Genomic DNA, 24,821 nt, shown 5'->3' with positions numbered 1-24,821 from the left:
TACTACACTTACTGTATGTACAGTAGATGGAGGTAGTGCTGCGAATTCTGTGCTGGCCCCCTAGGCCAAGAACACTCGTGTACGAGAGGAAAGGGCTGGAACATTCGTCGCGCCTCGACGTTTTGAATCCGAATCTCTAGCGCAAAACGCCTTCCCCAGGATCGAGCGCAGGACTGCGGAGTGTCAGATGCGGAGCGCGCGTTGCGGATATAGTTAGTTCTTAGGCGAGCCACCATCGCCTGTCGATCGTCCGAGACCGGATGGAGGTTAGTGGTCTCGAACCCCTCCATCCTCGAATTCCCAGAACCAGGCCAATACGTGTTGTGAAGGTGTGCTTAGCGCTTGGTCGAGACTTGAGGGTCATGATGCTCTTGCCTTCCACAACGGCGGGGTGTTTGTCATCCGATGATCGGACCCTGGGCCCTCTGCGCCTTTCCCCAGACAAGTGACGAGAATGCCAAGCGCCCAGGAACAGCTAGGTTGCTGTTAGGGCGTTGCGGAGCTTCACTACACAAGTCTAGTCAGTGCGGGACCCGAGCAAGCTGGTCAATGGTCGCGTGGGGCGCTCTGGACCATGTCCCTATTTTTTTAACATATCAGTTAGTTGTACACTATCCCGTCATTCAAACGATGCGTCCATGGATTGACACTGCTTTGCTGCTTGGTACCGATCCTGCTGCGCAACGCGCGGTGGGAAAGTACGCAAGTAGCCGCAAATGCTGGGGGCCGAGATGGTGCATTTCTCCAGCCAGTTCCATTCAAACAGACATGCCACGCCGCGACTGACCTGGCAAGCCTCCCAAGGTTTCCTTGGCTGACGACGGCGCTGTCGACGCCCTGCAGCGGAGAAAAAGCCAAGGATGCCCCACTTGACCGCATGATCGATGCCTGGGCACCTTGAAGGTACCGCGACTTGCGGTTGCCGGAACCTGCAGCGACTGCGGGTACATACGGTATGTAGTGTACGTATGTGAATAGGGAAAGGGCAATGGTGCCGAGCCACGCCCTAATACTGCCGCCGTTTGGTCGAGGCGACACTGGGCCCTGCCGGCGTCCTTGAATTCGCCAATCAGAGCCCGGCGCTTGGCTTGAACGAGCACGGCGAGCTAAGTCGGGAAAGAACCAGGTGCCAACAGATCACCCGCCCGGGCTACCGCTTAAGCATGACGCCCTGTCACGGGCGTGGGAGGCACGACCTTACGTTAAAAGTACCTTACGTATGTACACCACTGGCATTCTATAAGGCTCTGACTGTACCGGAGAAGCACAGTTGCTTTGTAATGAGTCAGGGAGTCAGAGTTAGCCTACCGCCCTGTCAGTCACAGGGCTCAGTTGCGAATCCTCAAACAGGACGAGGGCACCTCTCTTTAAAAAGACAGAGAATTGCCTCCTGAGGCATCTTTCAGTCCAGAATCCTCACCGTCATCGTCTTACCAAAGCTTATTCCAGGCTTCGCTTCCTTCCATTGCGCCCAAAACGCCTCCTGCCCCACTTGGCAGGTTCATCACTTACACACCATCAGTTCCGCAGCGACATTCTCGTCTCTCCTATACACGAGTCTAATAAGAGGGGACGAGTGGCTTTGCTGTCTCTGCTGGGCAACAAAACCACTCGCGGTCGACCTGACCCGAGACCGTACGCCCTCTCTCATTATTCTCGTCGAGGAATCTTCTATCTCTTTTCTCTCGTCTTAATCCCAGCAGCAAAAGAACAGCCTACCGTGGTTAAAAAACATGGGTCCCTGGGTGAACGCCGCCTCGTCGGCTTCGAGCATCACCTCTCCCGGCTTCGCTTCGAGCCAGGCCGCACGGATGGCCTATCCGAAATCCGACATTAGCATCAACTTGAAGGACCACAGCAGTTCCAAGGTCTACACTTCGTTGTCTCCCGTGGCCGGCGACGTGACCATCACCACCAAGCGCGACGTTCGCTTTGACTCGATCCAGATCCTCCTGTTAGGCCACACCAAGACCACCTACGAGGGCATGGGCATGCCCCAGGAGGTCACCCACACGTTCCTCAAGATGGTCATGCCCATACCCGAGTCCACCTACCCGCTCCCGAGGGTGCTCGAGGCCGGCCGGACCTTCAAGATCCCCTTCAACTTCGTGATCCCCAGCCAGCTCACCATCAACGCGTGCAACCATGCCCGGCACTCCGAGACCATCCAGGACCACCACGTCAAGCTGCCGCCCAGCCTCGGCGGCTGGCAGCGCGACGACATGGCCCCGAAGATGGCTCAGGTCGTCTACTCGATCAAGGCTCGCGTCGTGCGGGAGGACAGCGACTGCAGAACGCGCATCATGGAAGCCACCTACCCGATCCAAGTCCTCCCGGCCACCCCCGAGGAGCCCCCGCTCAGCATCACCGACAAGGACCGCCTCTACCGCATGTCCAAGGCGAAGTACCTGCGCAAGAACATGCTGACGACCAAGGTCGGCTGCATCCGGGCCGAGGCCGTCCAGCCGGGCGCCGCCGTCCTGTCTCCCGATGGCCGCCGCGTCATGTCCCACCCGATGGCCCACATCAAGCTCGTCTTCGCCCCGGAGTCCCCACGCGCCCTGCCGCCCACCATCACCGGCGTCACCGCCAAGCTCACCGCGCACACCTACTTCTCCTCGGGAACCATCCCCTGCTTTCCCAACCTGGGCGAGTGGATCATCCCGTGCTGCCCGGACCGCCGGGGCCAGTACTCCAGCTCCGTCGCCCTCCCCGCCGTGACGCTGGCGGAACAGCCCGCCTGGACCTCCCACCCGACCATCCCGCGCCGGGATTCCGGCTACGGGAGCAGCTGCGTGGAAGACAGCGACAGCAGCGACCATGAGGACCCGCGCACCAAGTGGGACTCGTCACGCTCCTCCTCGCCCCAAGCGCACCACACCACCACCCTCACCGTCCCGCTCTCGCTCCCGACCGACCGCAAGATGCTGGTGCCCACCTTCCACTCGTGCATCGCCTCGCGCGTCTACACGGTACAGCTGACCGTCGGGGTCGCGGCCAAGGGCGCCGGCTCCACGAGCCTGTCGGTCGTCGTCCCCCTGCAGATCGCCGTTGATGGGTCGCCCCGCTCTGCCGCCGCCGCCGCCGCCACAGCGAACAATCGCGGGGGGGAACGGGATGAGGAGGATAATGGTGATGAGGAGGAGGGAGAGGCAGACGGGGAAGGGGGAAAGGAGGCTGCGCCGGGCGACCGTCCGCCGAGCTTCGAGGAGGCCGCTGCCGACGAGCACCTCCGGCCGAGGGTGCTCCGGGCGCCGCCGTCGGAGGAGCAGACGAGGGAAGGGAGGGAGAGCTGGATGCTGGCTGCGGGTGCGGCCGGGCAGGTGGCGGATCGCGGCGGGCTGCCTGAGTACGACGACTCCGGACGGAGACGGAGGAGGGATTGACTGACTGACCGACCTCCCTCCGCAAAAAAAAAAAAAGTCTCGCGCAGGAATGAGTTTATGATGCCTCTGGTCACTGATCTCCTCTTTTCTTTTTTCCCCTCCTTTCTTTTTTAGTTTTTTTCATTCCCTTTTTTTTTTCTCTTGGCTACCCACCTAGGATATAATCTTGGGACGCAGTCCTCGGGGCACTGCTTGGCATTAAGGTTTTCGGGATGGCGTTTAGGGAACTAAAAATAAAACGAAGGGAAGAGGGACAGACATGTTGAATGAACCAGGCCAAATTGTTACTGAACGATATAGACATGGCTCGGAACAGGATACCCGAGTATTTACACTCCTCGTCTCGTTCGAATTTGTAATTCTCGGTCTTATTCATTTTGCCACTGTCCCACTGAAGTTGAAAAGTCTCCGGTGTTGTTTATTCAGCATTTCCGATCAAGCCGTCCCCGCCTCGATTTGAGCCCAAAAAACACAAAAGTTGCTCCTTACCACCCGAATTCCCCTGCCTGTCGACTGGTGGAACCAGCAACTGTGTTCACAACTTCATACAAATTTTAACAGGCCGTATCTCGGCGCTTTTTGGTACAACGCTGCCTGAACTCTGCCTGGTCTAAGCTACCCAGCGTACAGAAACAAGCAAAGCCCTAATTACAACAACTTGAATCACCTCACCTTGGCAGCCCGGGAAGAAACTACCTTAATTAGTGTTCATTCGAGATCCAAACTTTTTTCTATGGCAACATACCAACGCTGTTATCTCTTCGATAGATCACGTCACCTCCTGTATCACCAGCTTGTCAGAAGAAAGGGGGGAAATCAGAAAAAAAGAGAGGAAGGGAAAAAAAATAAAGAACTAAAGGATTACACCCCTCGAATACTGTATACTTGTCTTGTTTGCTGTTTGATCCAAAAGTCCAAAAGTATGCAAATATCGGATACGAGATCGTTTGGCACGGTATAACTGTTACTTGCATGTGTAAGTGAGAGTTGGAGATCTCCAAGAGCCGAATGATGATAGCGAGCGATCTTTAACAGCGCTTTGCTCTGTAGGATGCTAATGTTCACGAGACAATAACGTAGGAATATTGTTTCAAGAGCAATATCCCTGTAATCCGTACTGAGTTGTCAATCAGTCATTGATGGACTTTGGCGAGACATTATAATGCCGTTATATCTGTCCCGTAGTGTTAGCGGGAAGCCCCCTCGAGGTTGCAACAAGCTCGCGCACGCCCGCGCGTTCAATGAGTTAGTGAGTGAGCCGGCATCTCAGGGGATTGGCCGGGTGTTGGCCAGGGTAGCAGGGGTGACCGGAACCTTCCGGCCCATCTACCTAGGCAGTAGTAACTGCCTTCCTATCGACTTCAACACCACAACCGGGTTTCGAGCTGTTCATTTGTTTTTACTCTATCTTACGAGTACAGTCGCTGGATTGGCCAAGCAGCAGGCCGACTAATTTGCGCGCTTGGAATTTTTTTGTTCTTATTGTCCCCACGAGGCACTCGATGCCGATTCCATTCGTTTCTCCCCAAAATCTCCCCGGTCACTTACGGAGTACTAGGTACCAAGTGGAGGGGTACCGAGCCCGACTCTCACGCGCATCACCTCACATAACCACGACCAAAGATGAAACCCTTTGGTCGTCTCCTCTCTCGCCACCTCCCTGATGTCGTCCAGGGCCATCAAGGTTGACTAGGGCTCGTATGCATGTATATGTAATCTGTACAGTAACTATGTATGTACATGTACAATGTACATACATACATGCAGTCCGTATGGGTCCCGGCTTCGGGCCTTCTACTTGTAGGCAGCCATGCTGCATCATCCCCTACTCCTGGGTCCGAAACGGTGTCCAGCGTTTGGGACATTGAAGGAATCGTTTTCGAACCTTATTGGGGGCAGCATGTTAAACAAGTGGGCATTTGGTGCGATCAAGGCGAGAGAGGATTTGAGGCACTAATCGTCGGTCAACGCGAACGGAGCACATTCCGCAGTTCAACACCGCGAGGAAGACCAAGCTCTCTCCTTCGCTGCGGCTCGGCCGGTTCCATCTATTCTTGTATATATTTGTAAGTTCTTTATGAGACTTTAACAAGGTGTACAGCTTGCTTAATTCCATGGGGAGTACCCCATCAAGACCTCGAGATCAAGCAAACACAATGCGCCCACTTGAATACCTCGCTTGCCTCGTCCAGACGGTTTCCTACCATCACGGCACGAATAAAGCTGTCCACGACTTCTAGTTTTCTACCTACAGTACTGCTTGATCTTTCTTCTTTCTATTTATTCATTTATTTTTATTTATTCTTTTATTTTTTTTTATTTTTGTTTCCTTAGATGTTCCCAAAGATGTTGGCTGCCAAATAAACGGATCGAACTGGCTCACCGCTTTTGCGCACGAACCATGTAAAGTCGCTAAAGTTACAGAAGGTCAAGTCGCTAACACAAATCTACAGCGCTTCTACTATAGTGGGTTTAGTGGCTTGACCCACTATACTTCAAATTGCGCCTCTGCGCCGTCATTCTGCCGGCCAAATTTGGCGGTGAGCCTCTTCTGATACCGACATCCGTACGCAGTAACTAACGCTAGCTGATTCAAGAGGAAGCCTCAGGCCCTTTAATGTAGCAACAATTTACCAGGGAGCGGCTTCGTGACATCGTTTCGTCTTCAACCACATCTTGTTCCCAAAATGGCATTTTCTCGCCCTCAACTGGCGGCCTAGTAAAAGTTGGGCTTGTTTCCAACACATCGATCCCCCAACTCTCGACACGAAATGATTACTCTGCAAATTGTGTAACTCAACAACACATCGCATCCATTTTTGCTCAACACACCGACTCACCCATTAACACAGCCCTCTCTCGACTTTGTTTACAGCAGGATATGGATCACATGTCCTAGATATACATACATGGATAAGGCACATGATTTCTTTGGTCTAAACGAAAAAAGAAAACAAAACAAGAAGGGCTATATACCCCAATCGACCAAACAAAAACGAGCATGCTTCGCCATCTCAACAACCTCCTCATCCTCCTCCGCCTCCGCCGCGCTTCCCCCTGGGATCCTCGGACGCCGCTCGACTGGCTGCTCGCCTCCCCGCTCCAGTGGCTCACCTCGCTGCTCTACCGCCACGTCCTGCTCCCCCTCCGCGGCCGGCCCTTCCATCCTCCGTCGCGGCACGGCTGGGGCCCGGTCGGCAGCAGCGGCAGCAGAAGCAGAAGCAGCAGCAGCAGCAGCAGGAGGAGGAGGCGCCCGATCCGCGTCGTCTGCCTCTCCGACACCCACAACCTCGTCCCGGACCACCGCTCCCCCACCACCGCCATCCCGGACGGCGACCTGCTCATCCACTGCGGTGACCTGACCGTCGGCGGAACACCGGCCGAGATCCAGCGGCAGGTCGACTGGCTGCGCGGGCTCGGCCATCGCTGGAAAGTCGTCGTCGGGGGTAATCACGACTCGTGGCTCGACGAGCGGGTCAGGAAGCGGACGGGTGAAGAGAAGGGGGAGGAGGAGGAGGAGGAGGGCGGGGAGGGCGGGGAGGTGGATTGGACCGGGATCGAGTACCTCTGCGACAGGGCAGTCGAGCTCGAGTTTGAAGGCGGCAGGCGGCTCAACGTGTACGGGTTCGGGGCGGTGCCGTGGTGCGGCGAGGGGTTCGCGTAAGCTTTCCCAACCCACCTTCTCCCCCCACAGCCCTAAGTTGGGATTTGGGGTGGGGGACGAAAGCCGGTCAGTGCCAGGGTTGGCGACGAGTGGGTCACCTCTCATTCCTCTTGCCGGGGTCGACACCCCTCCCCCCCCCCCCAACCCCCAAAAAAAAACTTTCTCTTTTTGTTGTTTTCTTTCTATAGCTCTTGCTTCTACGCCATTTTCTCGACAATCCCAGGATGGGGGGAAAATGGTTCGATGGGCATTCAAGGCTGATGTGAGCTCGTGCGGACGGATACAGATTCCAGTATGACAGGGAAAAGCATCCATGGCGGGGACGGGTGCCGGAGGAGACGGATGTCTTGGTGACGCACACGCCGCCGGTGAGTACATACTACACCCTGTCCTCGAGCTTTTTCTCATAGCGCAGGCCGAGAAGAACGGAGAGCGCGAGGGAAGAGGGCTGACGAACAAAAAACTTAAAAAAAAAAAAACGCACAGGCTTACCACCTCGACCTCGGCCTCGGCTGCGCCGGCCTGCTCGACGAGGTCTGGCGCGTCAAGCCCAAGCTGCACGTCTTCGGGCACGTCCACTACGGCCACGGAAAGGAGGCCGTCTACTACGACGAGTGCCAGCGGGCGTACGAGTCGCTTATGGCGCGGCCGGCCGCGGGGCCCCTGCGGGACCTCGTGTCGGTCGCCCGCTGGAGGGACGCCTTCAATGTGCTCTGGTACGGCGTCGCCAGCATCCTGTGGAAGTGGATCATGCTCGGCCCGGGCACCAACAACGGCGCCCTCATGGTCAACGCGTCGCTGATGTACGGGAACAGCGGGCGCCTACGGAATCCTGCCATAGTGGTGGATCTGTAGGCGGTCGGACCGGGTGAGAAAGAAAACAAAAAAAAAGAAAAAAAAGAAAAAGAAAGGGAGGTGACATCGGAGTATCAAAAAAGAGAAAGAAAAGGGCGACATAACTTGAGCGGTCTGCATTGTGCAGAACCTGGGCAGCATCTAATTACACGTAAAAAGGGATTCCTTTCCCGGAATACATCTACATCATTAATACACATGAATCGAGATTGAAATCGTCATCCCCGCAGTTGACATTATATATATATCGGTAATCCGTTGACGGGGTGTGATACAGCCCGCTACCGGCACTGTACTAGCTAGGCCTACCCTAGACCATGATCCTCCGCAACCCCTCGGTCCCGCCCAGGACACGCCTCCCCGTGACGGCACACCTGCCCTCGCCGCTCTCCCACTTGCCGGTCCTCTCGGCCATGAACTTTTCTTGCCTCGGATGCGTTCCCGTCAGCCACTTGTGGATGCAGGGGTAGCAGTAGACGATGCCCGTCTGGCAGGCGGCCGCCGTAGTGATCTCGCCCTCGCAGATCGGGCACTGGTCCGAGTTCTCGGGCGGGGGGACCGTGTAGATGGGCAGGAGCGAGGACGCCGAGACGGGCGCCCGCTCGATCGCCCGCCTCTCCTTTTCCTCCTCGCTCACCTCCTCTTCCCCCTCCTTGTCTTTGTCCTTCCCCAGCTCTTTCTCCCTCCTCGGTTGTTGCGCCTTCTCCGACCCGCCGCCGCCGCCCCCGGTGGGCAGCCCCGCCACGACGGGCGGCGGCAGATCCAGGCTCTCGGCCGCCTTCCTCGACAGCTGCTTGGCAAAGTCGGAGGCGTACCACCACTCGAGGAACTTGAGCGCGAAGATGCTCGTCGGCAGCACCAGCGACAGGCCGCCCAGGATCCTCGCCGCCGCCGACCGCCCGCCCCTCCGCTTGGCCGCCTTCTCCTCGAGCGCCTCGATCGCCCGGTAGTCGGCCGCGCTCATCCGCCTCACCCTCGTCCCGATCAGGCAGAGGAAGGGGCTGTGGTACTTGGAATTGTCAAACAGGTAGGCCAGGTTGAAGGCCAGGATGGAGAGGTAGTAGGCCGCGTTGACGGCCGGGTAGACGCGCCTGAGGAACCAGCGCCACCAGAAGGCGAGGCGCTCGCGCCAGGGGGCGCCGGGGAGCGGGGGCCGGTTGTAGGCGGCGCCCATCATGGCGCGCGGGGCGTCGGCCTCGTGGGCCTCGTCGAGCTTGCGCTTCAGGTAGGGGACGCCGACGATGACGAGCAGGTTGCGCCAGACGTCGGCGGGGCGCAGGCGCAGGGCGTCGCGGACGGCGCCCGGGACGGCGGCGCTGGCGCGGGGGATCTCGGCGGCGAGCGCGCGCTCGCGCTTGAGCCCGTAGAAGTGCTCGGTGAAGGAGCCGCCGCGGGTGCGCAGGTAGTGGCGCTCGACCACGAGGGCGGCCAGCGCGTAGAGCTCGTCGAACGAGTTGAGCACCCGCAGCAGGTACCGCGGGTACCGCTGCGTGAGCACCGTCAGCAGGTAACGGACCGTCGGCGGGAGTAGGGCGGCGAGCTGCTGTTCCGAGAGGAGCTCGAAGAGCGACGGCTTGTGCTCGTCGATACGGGCCTGGAGGGCAGGTATGAACTCCATCTTTTTATTCTCCCCAGCTTTATTTTCTTCTTTCCTTTTATTTTTTCTCTCTTATTTTGCCTCGTTCCTCTTATCCTCTTTCCCCCCTTCTTCGTTCTTCCTTTTGTCTCGTGTATTCTTCCCGACGGACAGATCAAATCGTACGGCGGTAGTTACGGATCCATTGGCAGTTCCGGCTCGCGATCGGGATACATGGACCGGTCAAAGAAGAAACACACTTGAGTACTGGTCTGGCAATGTGCCGACAAGAAATGTTTCCGTAGCAAAAGTGTCAAGAGCTGAAGGTCATGGAAAGATGCGATCACAAGGCGCGATGCGGGAGCTGCGGCTAATCGATAACTAACGGATGACAAGGGTGGTCAGCGACCCCAATGCCGAGGCACGGTGCCTCGGATCGATGTTCCAGGTAACGTTATGTGCAGTGGGCCTTGTGCTTTCCTACCCCGGGCTTGGGCCGAACTACACGCGGGGGTGCGCCCCACCTGGGAAGGCTCCTGCCTGAACCCTCCTATAACTCCTGCGCATTTCAAGGCAGGTATGTACGGTAAGAACGGCAAGAAACACCAGTAATCTTATGCGGTTTTCTGAACCGGGTCTTCTTGGTTGCGCAAGTTCGTGCTTATAAAGTTGACCGAAACTAGGGGACTTTACAAGGTAACAGATTCCCATCGGGCGACTTACAACTGCACTACTATATAGCTGCACCCACCTCGTCCCTTGTGTTTATCTCGCCGGCACCCTGTTTCCTGTCAACCCGTTAATAATAGAGCGGGCGCACCAGACAATGTCGGAACCGCAGCCCGGCAAACCGCAGAAACATGCCCAGACTTTTCTCAGTCTCCCCGGCGAGGAACGGGTCCGGGTCCTGATTTCGCAATTCGCATCCGCATCAACGATCGACCGCGCAGACGACCAGGCAAGTGGTTTTCATATACATATTCATTATATATGTTTATATATATATATCCCATTAAGTGAACTCCCTATGTTTTTTTTGGCACCCGCAATTGACCACCATCGCCTCCCTACCGCACAGGAATGGACAAAATCTCTCTTCCCCTATCTCGTCCTTCAATCCGTGAAGCCTGACGGGCCCCATCCCTCGGTGACGTTCAAGTTCACCATCCAGCCGCAGCACTGCAACCGTCTCAATAACCTACGTAAGTTTCATCCTTTGTACCTGATACATCTAAACGTGATGAGCGGCTGCCGGTGACCTCTACGTCCCTGCTATTTTCCGGCGATCTCCCGGGTCAAGCAGCCCCCCCCCCCCTTGAGTTTCCCCGCCTTCGAAAGGCTGACATCGCCTCCGCTCCTGAACATCTAGACGGCGGCTGCACGGCAAGCCTCTTCGACTTTTGCACCTCGACCGTCCTGGCCGCCGTTGCCCGCCCAGGCTACTGGTACATACGCCCACTCCCTCTTCCCCTTCCTCTCTCTTCCTTTCCCCACTTCTCATCTCCTTTCTCCTCCACCTCTTATAACACACGCATTCACACACAAACACAATATCCATGCACATTTATTGTATATGTGCATCGTATGTCTGCTGGACTGCATTGGCTGACACGCTTGGGAAACCAACCAACCAAACAAAAAAACAGGTCCTACCTGGGCGTGAGCCGGTCCCTGAACACCACCTACCTCCGCCCGGCCCCGGCCGGCAGCGAGGTGCTGATCGAGTGCGAGATCGTCCAGATCGGCAAGCGCCTGTGCAGCCTGCGCGGGACCATGCGGCGCGCCGACGACGGCGCCCTGGTGGCGACCTGCGAGCATGGCAAGGTCAACACCGATCCCGAGGTGCCCAAGGTCTGATATCAAGGCACTGCGGTGGTAGTAGCACCTCTATATTACCTCGGGGGGAGGGGGAGTGCATGCCCTGTACGTCCTTTACACCTGTAAGAACGTCGGCTAGTCTCCCGGGGAGGTATTCCTCGATTCGGGTTCGAATTGGATAGAGAGTGATTCAGGCCTTGGCTCGGGCGCTACGACGGAGGTCATCAAGGCCTCTTACTCCTGTCGTACTCGGGTCTCGGCCAAGTCGAGTTAGCGAGTATCTAGAACATGTACCTTACCTACCTGGAGGAGGGTACGCTGGACATCCACTCTTCATCGCAGAGAAATAGTGACACACACTGCTTGAATTTGCGAAACAACCGTGCTAATAATAAACCACGCCGACCGGTCGATGCAACTAGCCATGCGTGAGGTCAGCAGCTGGCCCGTCTTCCTCGCCTGCATCGTCGTGTTCGTCATCAGAATTGTTGTCGTTATCGTCGTCTTCATCCTCGTCCTCGTCCTCGTTCTCGTTCTCGTCGTCGTCGTCGTCCTCCTCCTCCTCCTCCTCCTCATCATCATCGCCATTGTGCAATCCTTCAATCCCTTCCAACTCTGCCTCCACATCCTCGACGTCAAAGATGTCGTCGTCGTCGAAATAGTACAGTCCGGCAAGCTCATCCTCAAGCTCATACTCTGTCCAGTCCGGCCCAAACGGATCCAGCACCTGCAGGTTGACCTCGTCCCCCGAATCCTCGTCGTCATCGGCGAGCTCGTCTTCCATGTCATCGGCTACTGCGCACGAGGTCATTAGCACCGACCGGCTCTGAAATAAATAACAGGAGGTCACACTGATGTACTGAGTGGGAAGAGATCCTCCAACAACACCCTGGGACCGGTGGCCGTGTCCTCGCGGTCCGAGATCTTCCAAAACGCCGTCGGCCCGCAAGGGCCCTGGGGGTTGAAATCCCTAGGAACAACAAGGCCGCGGTTAGGAGCAACAACGTCTTTCTCTGACATGGGCTAAAAAGGGGAACGATGGCAAAGAACGTACTTGTCAAACCAGGTGCCCACCACGCCCCTAGCCGACCTGATCCCGCCAATCTGCACGCCCTCGCTCTTCCAGCGCTCCTCGCCGTGGAACACCGAGAACGACGTCCAGCGGACCTCGCCCTCGGGTGTCACGCGCACGGTGCCGCGGATGTCGGCCTCGGCGTTCTCGTCCCACGCCCCGTCTAGGGCGCGCGAGAAGCCGCGGAAGTGCGTGACCGGGTAGTCCGGGTGGTCTCCGGGGCCGGCCGGCTGGACTTTGGCGACGTGGATGCGCATCAGGATCAGCCGCGTCGCCTGGGCGACGTCGAGGGGCGGCCGCGGCACGTCGCGCGGCAGGCGGTCGCCTATGGGGAAGTTGAAGTGGAAGAAGTCGGTGAAGTCTGCATACCCATTAGCATCCCAGCTCATCAGGAGCCGGAGAAAAAAAGTGTTTCTTCTTTGTGTTTTTTTTTTTTTTTTTTTTTTTTTTTTTTTTTTTTTTTTTTTTTTTTTTTTTTTGGGGGGGGGGGGGGAAGGGGGAGAAATGGAAAGAGAACGAACGAGCGAACTTACCCAGGAAACTGACGACCCTCAGCCAGCTCCCCGCAACCCCGTAGGGATCCATCTGATCCAGCTCCTTCACCTCGCTCTCCTTCCCTTGCTCCCTATCTTTCGACCACGGGATGTAACTCCCGCGCCAGCTCCCGGCGAACGGCTTCCCCCAGAAGTACCAAAAGATGGGAAACCGCTCCAGGCCTTTGGAGCGAATGTTGGCCCCCAGCACCACAAGGATCGCCTCGACCTTCTCCCAATCCACCCTCACCCCGCCCCCGCCCTCCTCGTCCTCCTCCAGGAAGGGGCCCCACTTGTTGCCGGCGGTGTACTCTCGCAGGTCGTACACCTTTGCGCACGCCAGCGCGTACACGCCGGCCCTCTGGCGCGCAATGTACATGGCCCTGCGCCTGGCCTCGCCCTCGGTCGCGCCCGGCCGCACGCCGTCCTCGATGCCCAGCCCCCAGCCGTACAGACAGTGCAGCTTGGCGCTGAGCTGGTAGGCCTCGCGTGGGCGGCGCGGCCTCCGCCAGCCGAATCGCGTGCGCGTGCGCCGGGGCCGCCGGGGCCGGGGCCGAGGGCCGCCCCCGCTCAAGTCATCGTCGCCCTCGGCAGCCGTATCCGTCTCCGACCCGGACACGTCGCCGTACGCGTCCAGCTGGTGCGGCTCGTCCGCGAACCCGGCCACGCCCAGCGCGCGCGCCCGCTCGTAGAGGAAGGACCGGGTCAGGAAGTTGCGGCGCGCTCGAGAAGAGTCGAAGAGGTCCGTTAGGAATTGGGCATTTCCGGACACCGGAAATGTGCGGGCGCGAGAAGAGCGAGAAAAGGACGACTGGTGGAGATGGGGGGCGTTGTTATCACCGTCTCCCCGAGCGCCGGTACCAGTGCCAGTGCTGGTGCTCTTGCTAGTGCTAGTGGTGAGGGAGGGGACGGTGATGGCATGATTGAGAAGGCGGGTGACGATGCGGTGGACAAAGGGGAGGTGAGACTGGATCTCGGTGTCTGGAGTGCTGTCGAGGGGAGAGCAGAGGCGCTTCAGCTTGACGATATCGTGGACCTCTTGCTCAAAGTCGAGATCCTTTGTTGGTGGTTCATCCTGCAAGAAGGGGAAAAAAAGGGGGGAGGGGGTTAGGTTAGTAAAGTTAATCGCCGTGATGCGTGCGGAAAACGCGGCCAGCAAACAGGAACGATTCATACCAAAAAGTTGGTGTAGATGGCGCGCCAGAGCAGATTGTTGCCCTTGATGAAATTGTTGAATAGGCGGCATGTCAGAGGCAGCCGGGCGAGGTCTTCGGGGTCGACATGGCTGAGGATGCTGTGAAGGATCTCGGGCGGGAGGTGCGTGAGATGCGTTGCCATGGTTGATGGGACGAGCCAAAGTTAGGTCAACGCGGAATGCTCCGTTGAGTCGTGATAGTGGTGAGACTCTCACCCCGCAATTGAGACGGGCTGAAGTCACACAGGCAGGCTGAGGATGAGGTGTGAAAATCGCCGACTAACCCCACGCTTCGGGGAAAACGGCGATAACGTCAACCCCCCCAGTCAGTCAATCAATCAATCAATGAATGGATGGATTAATCGGGAAGTGTTAAGTCCGATTCTCAGTTTTGTGGTGGCAATTTCCACGAAAAGACGAGCGGAAGAAAAAAAAAGAGAGAGAGAGAGAAGGAGGAAGGAACCGAAGGCTGAATGGCGGATTATCTTGTTGCATGAGGAGCGTGCCGTGTGGGTTGTCGGCAGTGTCACCTTCTGTGAGCACGGAGTAGGCCGTACCTGCACTATAACTAGGGTGGTAGTACAACTAGATGGGTAGCAAGAGGCAGATCGCTGTGGTATTAGCGCGGGTGCCAAGGGACTGCAGGGCGCGTTTAACCCCACCACAGCAGTCCGAAGCTTTGGAAAGCGGCATTGGAGTTGCTGCAAAGGGCTTCGAAAACCCTCAAGGAGTGAACCCCACATAGTTCGCCCTACTCGGGACCTTTCCATGTCCCAGCCACACCGAGTCGGTAAGTACCTGAGGTGTATAACTCTTCTACCTTAGAGACGAACATATCCTTAAACGGCGCTGTACATTAGGTACACACCCTTACGTATGTACAGTAAGTAGTACTAATCCTTCGAACAAGCTGCGACGCGGAGTACGTATTTCATACGTGGGTTGTACCTCACGGTTTGGAGTTCGGGGAGATCTGTCTTCGCATCCAAGCGGCCCACTCCGCCTGGATTCCGATACTCTGCGCTCTTGACCTTACACGTCGATTACATGCTGCGAACCGAGTACACCGCCGATGCGCTCATACATTCCACACAAGCATGCAAACTACGTCGGAAGAGATCATATCCTTCCTTGATGAAGGAATTGCAATTTCAGCAAAGAAAGGAAATGGGGGTATAGATGAGAAAAGGACAAGCGAATCAGACGGCCAAGCCATGCCCGCTTGAAAAAAGGAAAATGCCGCCACCACCAGAACGTTTGCTCCCGCTCCCTCATGCCTCTTTCTTCTTCAAAGAATACAAAATCTTTTTGTCAGGAAAACCTCCCAGCATTTCCATCATATGCTCATCCTGCGTACTCGGAACCCGCTCAATCAAGAAAACGTTGCTTGACATGGCTGCTCCTCCGCGCCTTTGCATAAATCTCCCGACACATATCACACACTCTTAGGGAACGTTCTGTCCTGCATTAAGAAGGATGCAGTTATTCATCAGCGTGGCGCCTTCGTGCAGCAGCTCCCATCTCGAATCCCCAAACGTGTCCTTGAGAACCATGAGCACGGGCGTATTGTGGCTGATGCCCTTCATCGATTTGAGCTCCTCGGGCGATGACACGCTACCGTACTTGAGAAGGTACTCGCGCATCATCCGCACCTTGTCCTGCTGCGTCGCCGGAATCGGCTGGTTCGGGCTGGCGCCTTCGAGCGCGTACCCGTAGCACCACACCACAAGGGCCGCAAAGTACAGCACCCACGGGCGGTTGAGCAGCACGTCATCCCTAGCCGAGTACAGTTCATCGTGCCGACCATAGCTGCCGTTTGACCCTGGCGTGCTCACCGTGTCTGGGAGCAAGACCGACTGCAGGAACTTAAGGGCGTAGTACGTTGCGTCGCGAGCCTTAGCCGAAGGAGCCCAGATGTCTTTCATCCGCCGCTGAGCGCTGTTTAGATCCTGGGGCCCGATTGCCCGGCCAAGAAGCCGCTTTGCCCGCGCAAAGATTTGGCAATCGACAATGTCGACGTGCATTGCCATGTGCGCCAGGTGGTGCAGCACCATACGGCTCTCGAATACCACGTTGGCCTCGTTGCGGTCGGAGGGGTCGTAGTTGTAAGGGTCCGCCGAGACGTCGCCCCGTCGGAGCAGCGTCTTGTCAAAGTCGCTCTTCCACGAGTCGAACGCCCTCGTCAGCGTTCCCCGCCACTTGTCGCGCCCGCCGAGGGCCTGCGAGACGCCGCCGCCCAGCGAGTTGACCTGGAGATCTCGCTGGTTCATGTGCCAGCTCACGCTCAGCAGGCCGGCCATGAGGATGGTGCGCCCAAACGCGTTTGTCTGCACCTCCTGGCCGCTCAGTGTCCTCTTGAGCCCCTCGAGGAACGATATGGCCTTATTGCCCACCGACATGAGGTTGGCGTCGATCCTTGCCACCTCGGGACCGCTGGTGGCTTTCCACATCTTGTCGTCGCATGGTAAGGGGAGGCGCATCTCATGGGCAACCATGACCGTCGAGTGACCAAACATGGTTGCGTGGATCGAGTCGATAACAAACGCCGCAAATGCCGCTCGCCGAGTCGACTCGTTCATGACCCATTGTTGCCACCACTCCTCGGGGGTATGCGCGACGCCAGAGGCGGAGGATTGCCGCGACCCGTTGGTCTTGTCGTCCCGGGCGTTTGGCGGCGAGTCCATGGCCGACTTGCCGATAAGTGCCCTTCCGCGGCGCATAAGGGTAATCGTGGTCGCGTGGTGGATATGCGCCCGCTCGTGCAATTCTCTTGTCGAGTACATCTTCTCGTACAATTCGAGCAGCAATAGCGTCTGGAACACCCACAACTTCGCGGGGGGTCTGCAGTTCGGGTCCTGGAACATCTCCCACCGGAGATGCCACGCCAAGAAGTTGGAGAGCTGGGCGCCCGCCTTCGTAACTTTCTGGCCGTGGGCCTTGTCCAGGCAAGCCGCTCCAATGGTCATCATGGCGATGAGCAGCAAGTTCGGCGTCTTGTCTGGCGAAAAGGTGGGCTTGTGGAGAATGGGCACCTGATCACTAAAGTGCAGCCAATATGATCCAATGTAAGCCTGCATCATCTTGCGGCTCAGCATGTGAGAGTCGTCGTGGCGGTCGCCCTCGAGAATCGCTTCGCGCTGCCTATCGACCGGCGCATGGTCGTTCTCGTGGAATCTCTCCTTGATAAACTCATAAATCTCGGTCGCCTTTTCTTCCGATATGACGGATTCGGGCAGGTTCTGGTCCAGAAGGTTGGTCACAGACATGACCTGCTGCGGCCCGGCGGCGGCAGGGAAGTATCCCAGCTGGTTCGGGTCGTTGTAGTAAGGCACGTTGTACTGGTTCGAAAACTCCCCGTAGCTGCATGACAGTTAGCCCAGGAGCGCCCGTCTAGATGTTTACCAATACCCACTTGTATCCCTGCATCGGCACCCCGGTTACGGGGGAACTCTCGCCGTGCGTGTTGAAGAGATATGCCACGAAGTCCTCGGGAATTGCGACATAAGGCGACTTGTTGAGGATGCTATCACTCCCAAAGACGGGCATGGTCTGTTGCATGCCCATCTGGTCAAGGAGCATCATCTCCCCTGTCGACTGGGGCTGTTGGTCTGTGTATTCGCCAGATGTTGACGGCGCATATGCTTGTTGGTCGTCCCGCGCTACCGCCCCGGCCGAGGATGTCGCGAAATCCGATGGCGGAAGACTGAAAGGGGGGAAGTTTTGAGGTGGAACGTAGGGCATCGCGTTGGCGGACTGAGGGGTGTCACGCGACTGGTTGTGATATCCCGGCTGCGTGGAGATAGGCGACAGCACCCCATATGGGCCAACGTTAGTCTGGATCGACGGCCGTCGTTCCTGCGGTGAATGGTGTGTCGGTCGCTGAGCCATATGCGAATACGCCGGGTCGTGGTGCATATAGTCGACGCCGTTCGAGGTCCCGTTTGCGTAGGTGGCCGAAGGCGTGTTGGGCATTGGTGTATACGGACTCCCCATAGCGTCCTTGGGCGATTGGTACTGGAGGGACAGAGAGCGGGGCTTGGTGTAAGCGGTCCCCGGCCGGTTGACTTCCGGGGAGGCAGAACCTGTCGTCGGGAACGAGGGCCTGTTGTCGGCGACGGGGGATGCCTGGCTCATCATGGAATCCTTGCGGCTCAGAGCCGAGCCTTTGGCCGTATGGCGATCTTTATGCCGGTTGCACAGATCAAGTCGGACAAATGTTCTCTGGCAGTCGCCAATGCCGCACTTGTAGACCTGCTTCGGGTTGTGGTTCAGCTGGTGGCGGTAACTGGCACTGGTGTTAGCGCTCCGAAGAACGGTCGGTTGCTTGCGTCGACGTACAGATGCTCCGCCCTAGAGTAGCTCTTCCCGCAACCTTTCTCGGGGCACTCGAACTTCTTGTCCAACCCCTTGCGGCTCCGCCTCCGCTTGCGCGCCGGGCCATCCGAGTTCGAGGAGTGTTGCCCCTCGTCACCGCCGTCTTTATCATCGGCATCGTCCAGATCAAGCCCCTCTACGTCCTTGTCGTCGGATGAGCTGCGCGGGCGACGACCCCGCTCGTGCTCAGGTTCATGCTTGGTATCATCGGGGGACCGAGGCCCTGCCGGCTGCTGCATGGCTTGGGCAGATCGAGAAGATGGTCCCGAGGCTGTAATTTCACTCGGTTGAGAAGCGAGAACCGAAGCCATGCTCCCACTAATCACCCCATCGGCAATCACCGCCAATAGCTGATTGCACAGTCAAAGTGGCACCGCGCAGTGGCCGGACGCGCCTAGAAGGACCCAAGGTTACGCTAGGTGTTTGCACCTAGAATTCTCCGATACCAGCAGTGAGCAAAGTCGAGACGGGGTGAATGGCGGAATAAAGGAAAGAGGTTCTATTTCCGGGGGGGGGGTCCCGATGTCCGGCGCTCAGATGTTGGTAGGTTGAAAATGAGCGCTTGGATCTCAACCAGGAAGTGACCGATGCCTGACGGTTCAGACGGGAATAGATCCTGTCTGATTGCCGGAATCGTTCGCAACCTCGCCAGACCAAAAAAAAAAGAAAAGGAAACTCCGGATAGGTTCACAGTATCATGGCCAGCGTGGTGTAGAGCCGAGTACGAAGCTCTTGCAAAGCCGGCCGGAAAATGGCCGCAGCCAAGGGTCAGTCCGGGAATCCTGGCGCCTCCTGAGAGCTTGCGGGGAGCAGTCGATCGGTTCGCAAAAATTGCCTCGTCGAAGGCCAGTCAAATCGCCTTGATCTATTTCAGTCCGTGGTCTGGGGAAAAGTTAGCAGAGGGAACGGGAAACCGACGCGAGTGCGACTCCTCGCGGGAAAATGAACGGAAAAGCGGTTCGCTAATAGCCCGGCGCGCATTGGACTGGAAAGGGCCTGGACAACCGAGCGGGGTGAAGAGAGCAGGGCCAGGCCGGGGTACGGCGCGGTGGTCGCCGGTGGGGGATTGGACTGGGGGGAAGGGGGTGTGCCAAGAGACTCGGGCTGCACGCAAGCTGGTGGACCAAGCGCTCGGGTGGGGCTCTCAGATGAACCGCAATGGGGAAGCGGAATACATAGTAAAATTTCTGGCCTGTTCCTGCCTCCCGTCTCTCCAGACCCGTGTGGAAGGGACCGCCGGACGGGAAGGGGTCCTTCCACGCTGTCGCAGGGTCGGCAAGCAGGCAGGCAACAGCAAGCGACCAGGCGAGCAGAGTACACTTTTGAACGGCCGGTCCCGAGCATCCCCGTTGCCACTTGCCAACCCTCATCGTCGTTTTGAGAAAAACTTGTTGCAGGGGGCTGTCTGGAAGGGCGCGCGAGGTTCCATTCCGACAAACGCCGTGCCCAGACCAGACTCTGTTCTCAACTTGGACCGAGGTGCCCCAGGTGCTGCACAGACAACATCGCGCACTGTCCAGATCAAACCATTGAAGACGGGCCGCTCCGAGACTTTAGTTAATCCGGGGTACAATAGCATTTCTCAGACCTTCGGATCCGGACAGGAACGGCTGTGACAATGCAGAGAAGGGGCAGAAAAAGAAATCAATATGGCCCCACAATGGCATGAGGAAGGACTGTGGAGGGGAAAAAAAAGCGCTTTCGCATACCTGTTGGCAATTCGCACCGGACTCGGAGCTACCGTCTCTTCGGGAAGGGAGGGGCGCTTTTAGAGATCAAATGCGTGCTGGAAGCCGGGCGATTGGCGAGCCGGTGGGCGTACGTACTGTACAGAACAGCCTTTGTCAGCGGATGGAAGAGCTTCACGCGACTTTGGGTCGTCGGCGCTGTCACCCTGTCCGACCTTGATCAGAAACGGGTATCCTTAGGGAGCCAGTCGAAGAGGTGTGCGCCGGGTGTGGGGGGGTCTTGATTTCTTGCTAACCGACCCCAGAATTGGTGTTGTGACGTTGTGCTGCCGTGGCCGAATTGAGGCAAGTTCAGGACCAGGGGCGCGGGTTGCCCGTTGCCCCAACCCATGCGCCTGTCCTGCCAGCTGTCGCTGCTCTCAGCTAGTTATTGCATACACTAATGTACAGTCCAAGTCTAGTATGGATTACGTGTGCCTACAAGTACATATATCGAAAATCGAGGTGTGTCAGGATGCGCCCCCGTGCCCTTTAACATTCGCTGGGGCCTGTTGGACCGATCCTTACCATAGTAGAGATGCGGAAGATATGGAGTAACGTTATGTAGTTACGTGTTTGCAGCCAGGCTCCGGGAGCGGGGTTTCTCAACTAACAGACGGCCCTTGCGCGTCTCTACGACGTAGTGTAGACTCTTCCCGTCTCGTCTTGTCTTCAATCCGAAAAGCCGGAAACTGTCGACGAATCGACATGCCCGTCCACTCAACCACCTCGAGCCTTTGGCGTTTGTCGGCGGTCGCGGGGTACGCGGACTTCCCGACACATGGGATACGATAGACGCCATTCCCCTCCGGTTACGTTGACTGCACTCCACATTCTTGCGCAGCGTTGAAGGGATCCCCGTTAGTTAGTTCCGCATTCTTGGCCCGCATTGAGTATGTGGCGCGGCTTGGCCTCGAGACGCCCGGGCCCAGCGTGACGGACATCCCAGGCCAGCGACGCGAGAGGCAGAACACGATTCGCCTTCTGCCTTCCTATCTGGTTTGAGGCTTTGCACTTGGTCCGCACATCATGTATACTACGCCGTACACAAGTACTATGACGGCCGTCTCGGTCGTGTCCCTCTTGTGAGTAAATGCTTCTGCTGACTAAAACTAGCTTTAGCCCACCGTCTTTGCCTCTCCTGATGTCGCAAATCGCATCGCACTCTAACTAGTTATTCCCCCATTTCCATCTCGGCGAGTCGGCTGACCCCGCTTCTGCAACCCCCTCGTGCCCTCCTTGTCTGCTCACTAGGGTCGACTAGTGCGCAGACATTTTGCACATGTGCGCGAACCGGAGTTAAGGACGGTGCGGTGGTTGTTGTATGGTGTTTGGCCTGGACACGCTCGTCTGTGGCGTTTGGAGCGCTCGTCAGTCGAGCCCCCCGATCGACCACAGGGCGAGCGCGCGGCGTGGGTACCACTCCTTTGGCCGATGCATTGCATGGATTTCCCTGCATGTGGCAGCGGTTCGCTGAGAAACGATGTGGGGTTTGGGGGAGCAAGTCTTGTGATTGGAAGCCCACTCCACCATCTTTCTTCTGCTCATGATTGTGGAAAGCGAAAGCCTCATCAAAACCAGTGTGGTATCAGTGTGGTATGATGGCCTTGCCAGTCTCACAATAGCATTGCTGCCCTTGCTGCCCAATCGGCTAAGCCGAATCGAATTTCGGCTCGGGTTCAGATCGGAATCGTTGGGGCTTAATGCTCGTCTTTGTGAAAGCGCGTCTCTTCGGAACCTGCCAGGCGACGATACACCAGTGTTAACGGAGGTACTTCCGCAGCTCAGAGACCGAAGTCCAAGGCGGTTAGCCCAAGTGTCGGTCGGTAACTAGGTAGGCATGGTAAGGCATGTAACGTATGTACGGATTACTATACAGTACATGCTGCCTGTATAATCCGTGGGTCGTATGCACAGAGGTTCGGCGATCTGTCCGAGACCTCCCAAGCGGACAAGTCATATCCAAGTTCGATCAGCAACAAGTTCCCAATTAACATTAACACGAAACTAGCCTGGAAACTGCTGCAGGTCGATTGCCAGCAGGACCATTAACCCCCCGGTGGGATGTAACCCCGAGCTCCCACACCCACCGAGATGATGGTCGGAGAAAAAAAAATTGAAAAAAAGCAAAAAGGGCCGCCCATTCTCTCGGGCTGTTCTTGGTTGGTTGATTTGCTGGGACAGACGCGAGGACTTGGTAGACAACACGACCGCCACTGGACTGGTCAAGTGTGGGAAGGATCCTCGTGCCTGTCTTACTTGTAGAGTTACCCACTTCAAGGTTTGCTCAATAGGTCAAGAGCAAAACGGATAGACGTGTGGACAGTACATAGCTAACAGGCACCCAGGCAGTCTAGTTGCGTGCTCGACTCTGTATGCGGATTTCTGCCTAGCGTGAGCTTCGGGTTGTCCTGGCGAAGGTCGCTAGTTTGCGTGGGGTTTGCGTGGGAGATCGACGCGGAGCTTTTGGACCGCCGTTTGGCGTGGGTAGTGTACGGCGTGGGGTGTTAACGAGGGGTCTTGTCTCCAGCCTCATCCGATCTGTGCAGATGTTCGAGTACACCGTAACTATAGAGTGCCCCGGAGTGGCGCCAAGAAAAATTGAAATGCCATCCAACTCCTGCAGGGTAGCGTGCAGTGGGAGTCTTTCAGCCAGCCAGCCACCTCCGTTGTTCGATCTTGAGTGTTTTCTAGATGCGGCGAAATGGTGCGCCACCGTCATTTTAGTGGCAGCCCGCCAGCTGCGAGTCGACCGAAAAGGTGAGGCATTCTGCGCCAGGCGACGGGGGTTTGGCGCCCCCGCGCTGCAAAAAAAGAAAAACGCCCATACGCTCACTACGCAGTACACAGTAGTTATGCGATTCCGCAGCAGACCGTTGCGTTGGAAGTATGGATTACGCAGCAGTGTATAGTGTATGTATGTACTGTATTTGCCTAAGCTACGTACCTTACATACCGTTCTGCATATGTACAGTACGTGCACTCCCACAGCACCCCGGCAGGGCTGGTCTCGTGCCCCATACGCAGTACGGAACACACTAGTGTAGTGTATGGGTCCGTAGTGTGGTCGACTACCCCAGTCATGTTCCGAAGTAGTTACCGACAGTTCCAAATGCCGCTGCCACATCCACTGTGTCTGAACAGCCGCCCTAGTGAACGGATTACAAGTGGCGGGTAAAGTAGTGTACACTTGTCGAGGAGGGCGAGGTTCCGATAACTCGGAACTAATCGAAGCTACAATGGAAACGACTTCAATTGACCGGCGCTTTCCATTAACTACATTCCCATCGGATGCCGCAAAACGATTGCTCCGGCAGTTCAATGCTCCGCCATCATTATTTTCTTTCATTGACTTCTTAGGGGGAAGAGGGCAAAATGAACTTGGAACATGTGGTGCTTTCTTTTCTTTTCCTTTTTCTTTCTCTTTTTCCCTCCGTTTCTCTCGTTTCCCGTACTCGTGACAGTTGACGCTTTCGAATCGCTTGCGATGCCGAGCCCTCCGATGGTCTCTCTGAGCAGCATGGCGCAAGCTTTGACGGCAGGCGAATGATGGCGCAGAAGGCAACCCGCAATCCAAGCACCGGGGGCTTGTGGCGCCGAAACGCCGACAGCCGCATCCCCAGCCACAGAGCCCGCTTACCAGGAACCAGGGCGCACCAAAGTCCCCCGTGTCGTCAGAGCCCGGGGGAGCCCACGCCTTGCAACGCAGGGCTGCAATCTCTTTCCGTCTTCGTCGAAGGGACCCCTCTCGCACAATGCCCGCCCCAACAACACATCGGCGCGCCAGTTCTCCGGCCCTTGTTCCATAGGATGTGACGAAATCGAGTCTCGAGCAACAACACGCCAGCAGCAGCACCTCCCTCTACGCTCCACTCTGCACGCAGTATAGTTTGTTTTTTTTTGCGCAGAACCGCTTTGGTCGCCATGCCACCATCGAAAGCCGCCCGAGGCGGTCAGGATGACTCCAAGACCGACACCCAATCCACCAAGGATAAGAACGGAAGCGGCGGCGGAACCAAGATGCGGAGAGTTGCAAGCAGCGCGGGCTCCAACCTGCGCGAGGTGACAAACGCAAATGCCACAACCACCGCTGCTGCCGCGCCGGATTCGACAGCCAACACACAGGAGGCCAGCACTCCAGGAGTACGTTACCCCCAACCCTCTCTCCCCCGCCCTTCCTCTTCCGTTGGCTGCCGCCCGCGTCTCGTTGCTCTTCTTCGTGATGCAGTCTCGGTTCCTAACGTCCGTTTCTCTACCTCGAACAGCTACAATGGCCCGCTTTTGACAGGGACGTCCTCCATGCCTACCGCCGAGCCTACCGCCTCAGGACGCCGACCGCCTTCGTCAGCGATCACCACGAATGGGTGCTGACTCAACCGGGTAGCATTGGGCTCTACTCCCCCACGATCGCGCGACGCAAAGAACTCCGAAGACAAACCAAGGATCAGTTGACCAATGTAGTGCGAAAGCACTTCAACGGCTTGGGCATCCAGGAGAACGATATCATCGTCGACTTCCTTCACAAGGTGCGGAGCCAAGGAGTGAAAAAGGGAAAGCCACCAAGGCGCGAGTATATACAGCTTGAAGGCGAGCGATAATTCAAATCAGAATACGCGCATGT

The 24,821-nt window shown here is 57.1% G+C and overlaps 7 protein-coding genes across 7 annotated transcripts; 4 read left to right on the top strand and 3 right to left on the bottom strand.

Moving 5' to 3' along the window:
* Positions 1-1,733: 1,733 nt before the first annotated feature.
* Positions 1,734-3,386, top strand: P884DRAFT_285304 (uncharacterized protein; the record flags this gene model as incomplete). The annotated part of the gene is made up of 2 exons (XM_069443757.1): positions 1,734-3,050; positions 3,153-3,386. The coding sequence occupies 2 exons, from the start codon at positions 1,734-1,736 to the stop codon at positions 3,384-3,386; spliced, it is 1,551 nt and encodes a 516-aa protein (XP_069297347.1).
* Positions 3,387-6,063: 2,677 nt separating this feature from the next.
* P884DRAFT_292365 (Metallo-dependent phosphatase-like protein) lies at positions 6,064-8,124 on the top strand. The gene is made up of 3 exons (XM_069444160.1): positions 6,064-7,046; positions 7,337-7,418; positions 7,537-8,124. Exons 1-3 carry the CDS (start codon positions 6,388-6,390, stop codon positions 7,903-7,905), a joined length of 1,110 nt encoding a protein of 369 aa, XP_069297346.1. The 5' UTR covers positions 6,064-6,387; the 3' UTR covers positions 7,906-8,124.
* P884DRAFT_260027 (Pex12 amino terminal region-domain-containing protein) lies at positions 8,125-9,160 on the bottom strand. Its single transcript, XM_069441398.1, has one exon. It carries the CDS (start codon positions 9,080-9,082, stop codon positions 8,216-8,218), a length of 867 nt encoding a protein of 288 aa, XP_069297345.1. The 5' UTR covers positions 9,083-9,160; the 3' UTR covers positions 8,125-8,215.
* A 951-nt stretch (positions 9,161-10,111) lies between these two features.
* P884DRAFT_244131 (HotDog domain-containing protein) lies at positions 10,112-11,651 on the top strand. The gene is made up of 4 exons (XM_069440357.1): positions 10,112-10,439; positions 10,560-10,683; positions 10,851-10,926; positions 11,128-11,651. The coding sequence occupies exons 1-4, from the start codon at positions 10,308-10,310 to the stop codon at positions 11,336-11,338; spliced, it is 543 nt and encodes a 180-aa protein (XP_069297344.1). The 5' UTR covers positions 10,112-10,307; the 3' UTR covers positions 11,339-11,651.
* Positions 11,652-11,653: 2 nt separating this feature from the next.
* P884DRAFT_244128 (uncharacterized protein) lies at positions 11,654-14,535 on the bottom strand. Its single transcript, XM_069440356.1, has 5 exons — positions 14,081-14,535; positions 12,905-13,979; positions 12,354-12,732; positions 12,160-12,269; positions 11,654-12,094 (listed from the first exon to the last, which is right to left on the bottom strand). The coding sequence occupies exons 1-5, from the start codon at positions 14,240-14,242 to the stop codon at positions 11,718-11,720; spliced, it is 2,103 nt and encodes a 700-aa protein (XP_069297343.1). The 5' UTR covers positions 14,243-14,535; the 3' UTR covers positions 11,654-11,717.
* A 924-nt stretch (positions 14,536-15,459) lies between these two features.
* On the bottom strand, positions 15,460-18,922 carry P884DRAFT_25256 (fungal-specific transcription factor domain-containing protein). Its single transcript, XM_069440734.1, has 3 exons — positions 18,438-18,922; positions 17,512-18,384; positions 15,460-17,459 (listed from the first exon to the last, which is right to left on the bottom strand). Exons 1-3 carry the CDS (start codon positions 18,782-18,784, stop codon positions 15,545-15,547), a joined length of 3,135 nt encoding a protein of 1,044 aa, XP_069297342.1. The 5' UTR covers positions 18,785-18,922; the 3' UTR covers positions 15,460-15,544.
* A 5,202-nt stretch (positions 18,923-24,124) lies between these two features.
* Positions 24,125-24,798, top strand: P884DRAFT_200972 (uncharacterized protein; the record flags this gene model as incomplete). The annotated part of the gene is made up of 2 exons (XM_069438329.1): positions 24,125-24,343; positions 24,466-24,798. The coding sequence occupies 2 exons, from the start codon at positions 24,125-24,127 to the stop codon at positions 24,796-24,798; spliced, it is 552 nt and encodes a 183-aa protein (XP_069297341.1).
* Positions 24,799-24,821: the final 23 nt, after the last annotated feature.

The sequence above is a fragment of the Thermothelomyces heterothallicus genome, assembly GCF_042370625.1.
Source record: "Thermothelomyces heterothallicus CBS 202.75 unplaced genomic scaffold P884_scaffold_12, whole genome shotgun sequence".
Taxonomy (NCBI): domain Eukaryota; kingdom Fungi; phylum Ascomycota; class Sordariomycetes; order Sordariales; family Chaetomiaceae; genus Thermothelomyces; species Thermothelomyces heterothallicus.
This window is presented reverse-complemented; position numbering and strand designations above follow the sequence as displayed.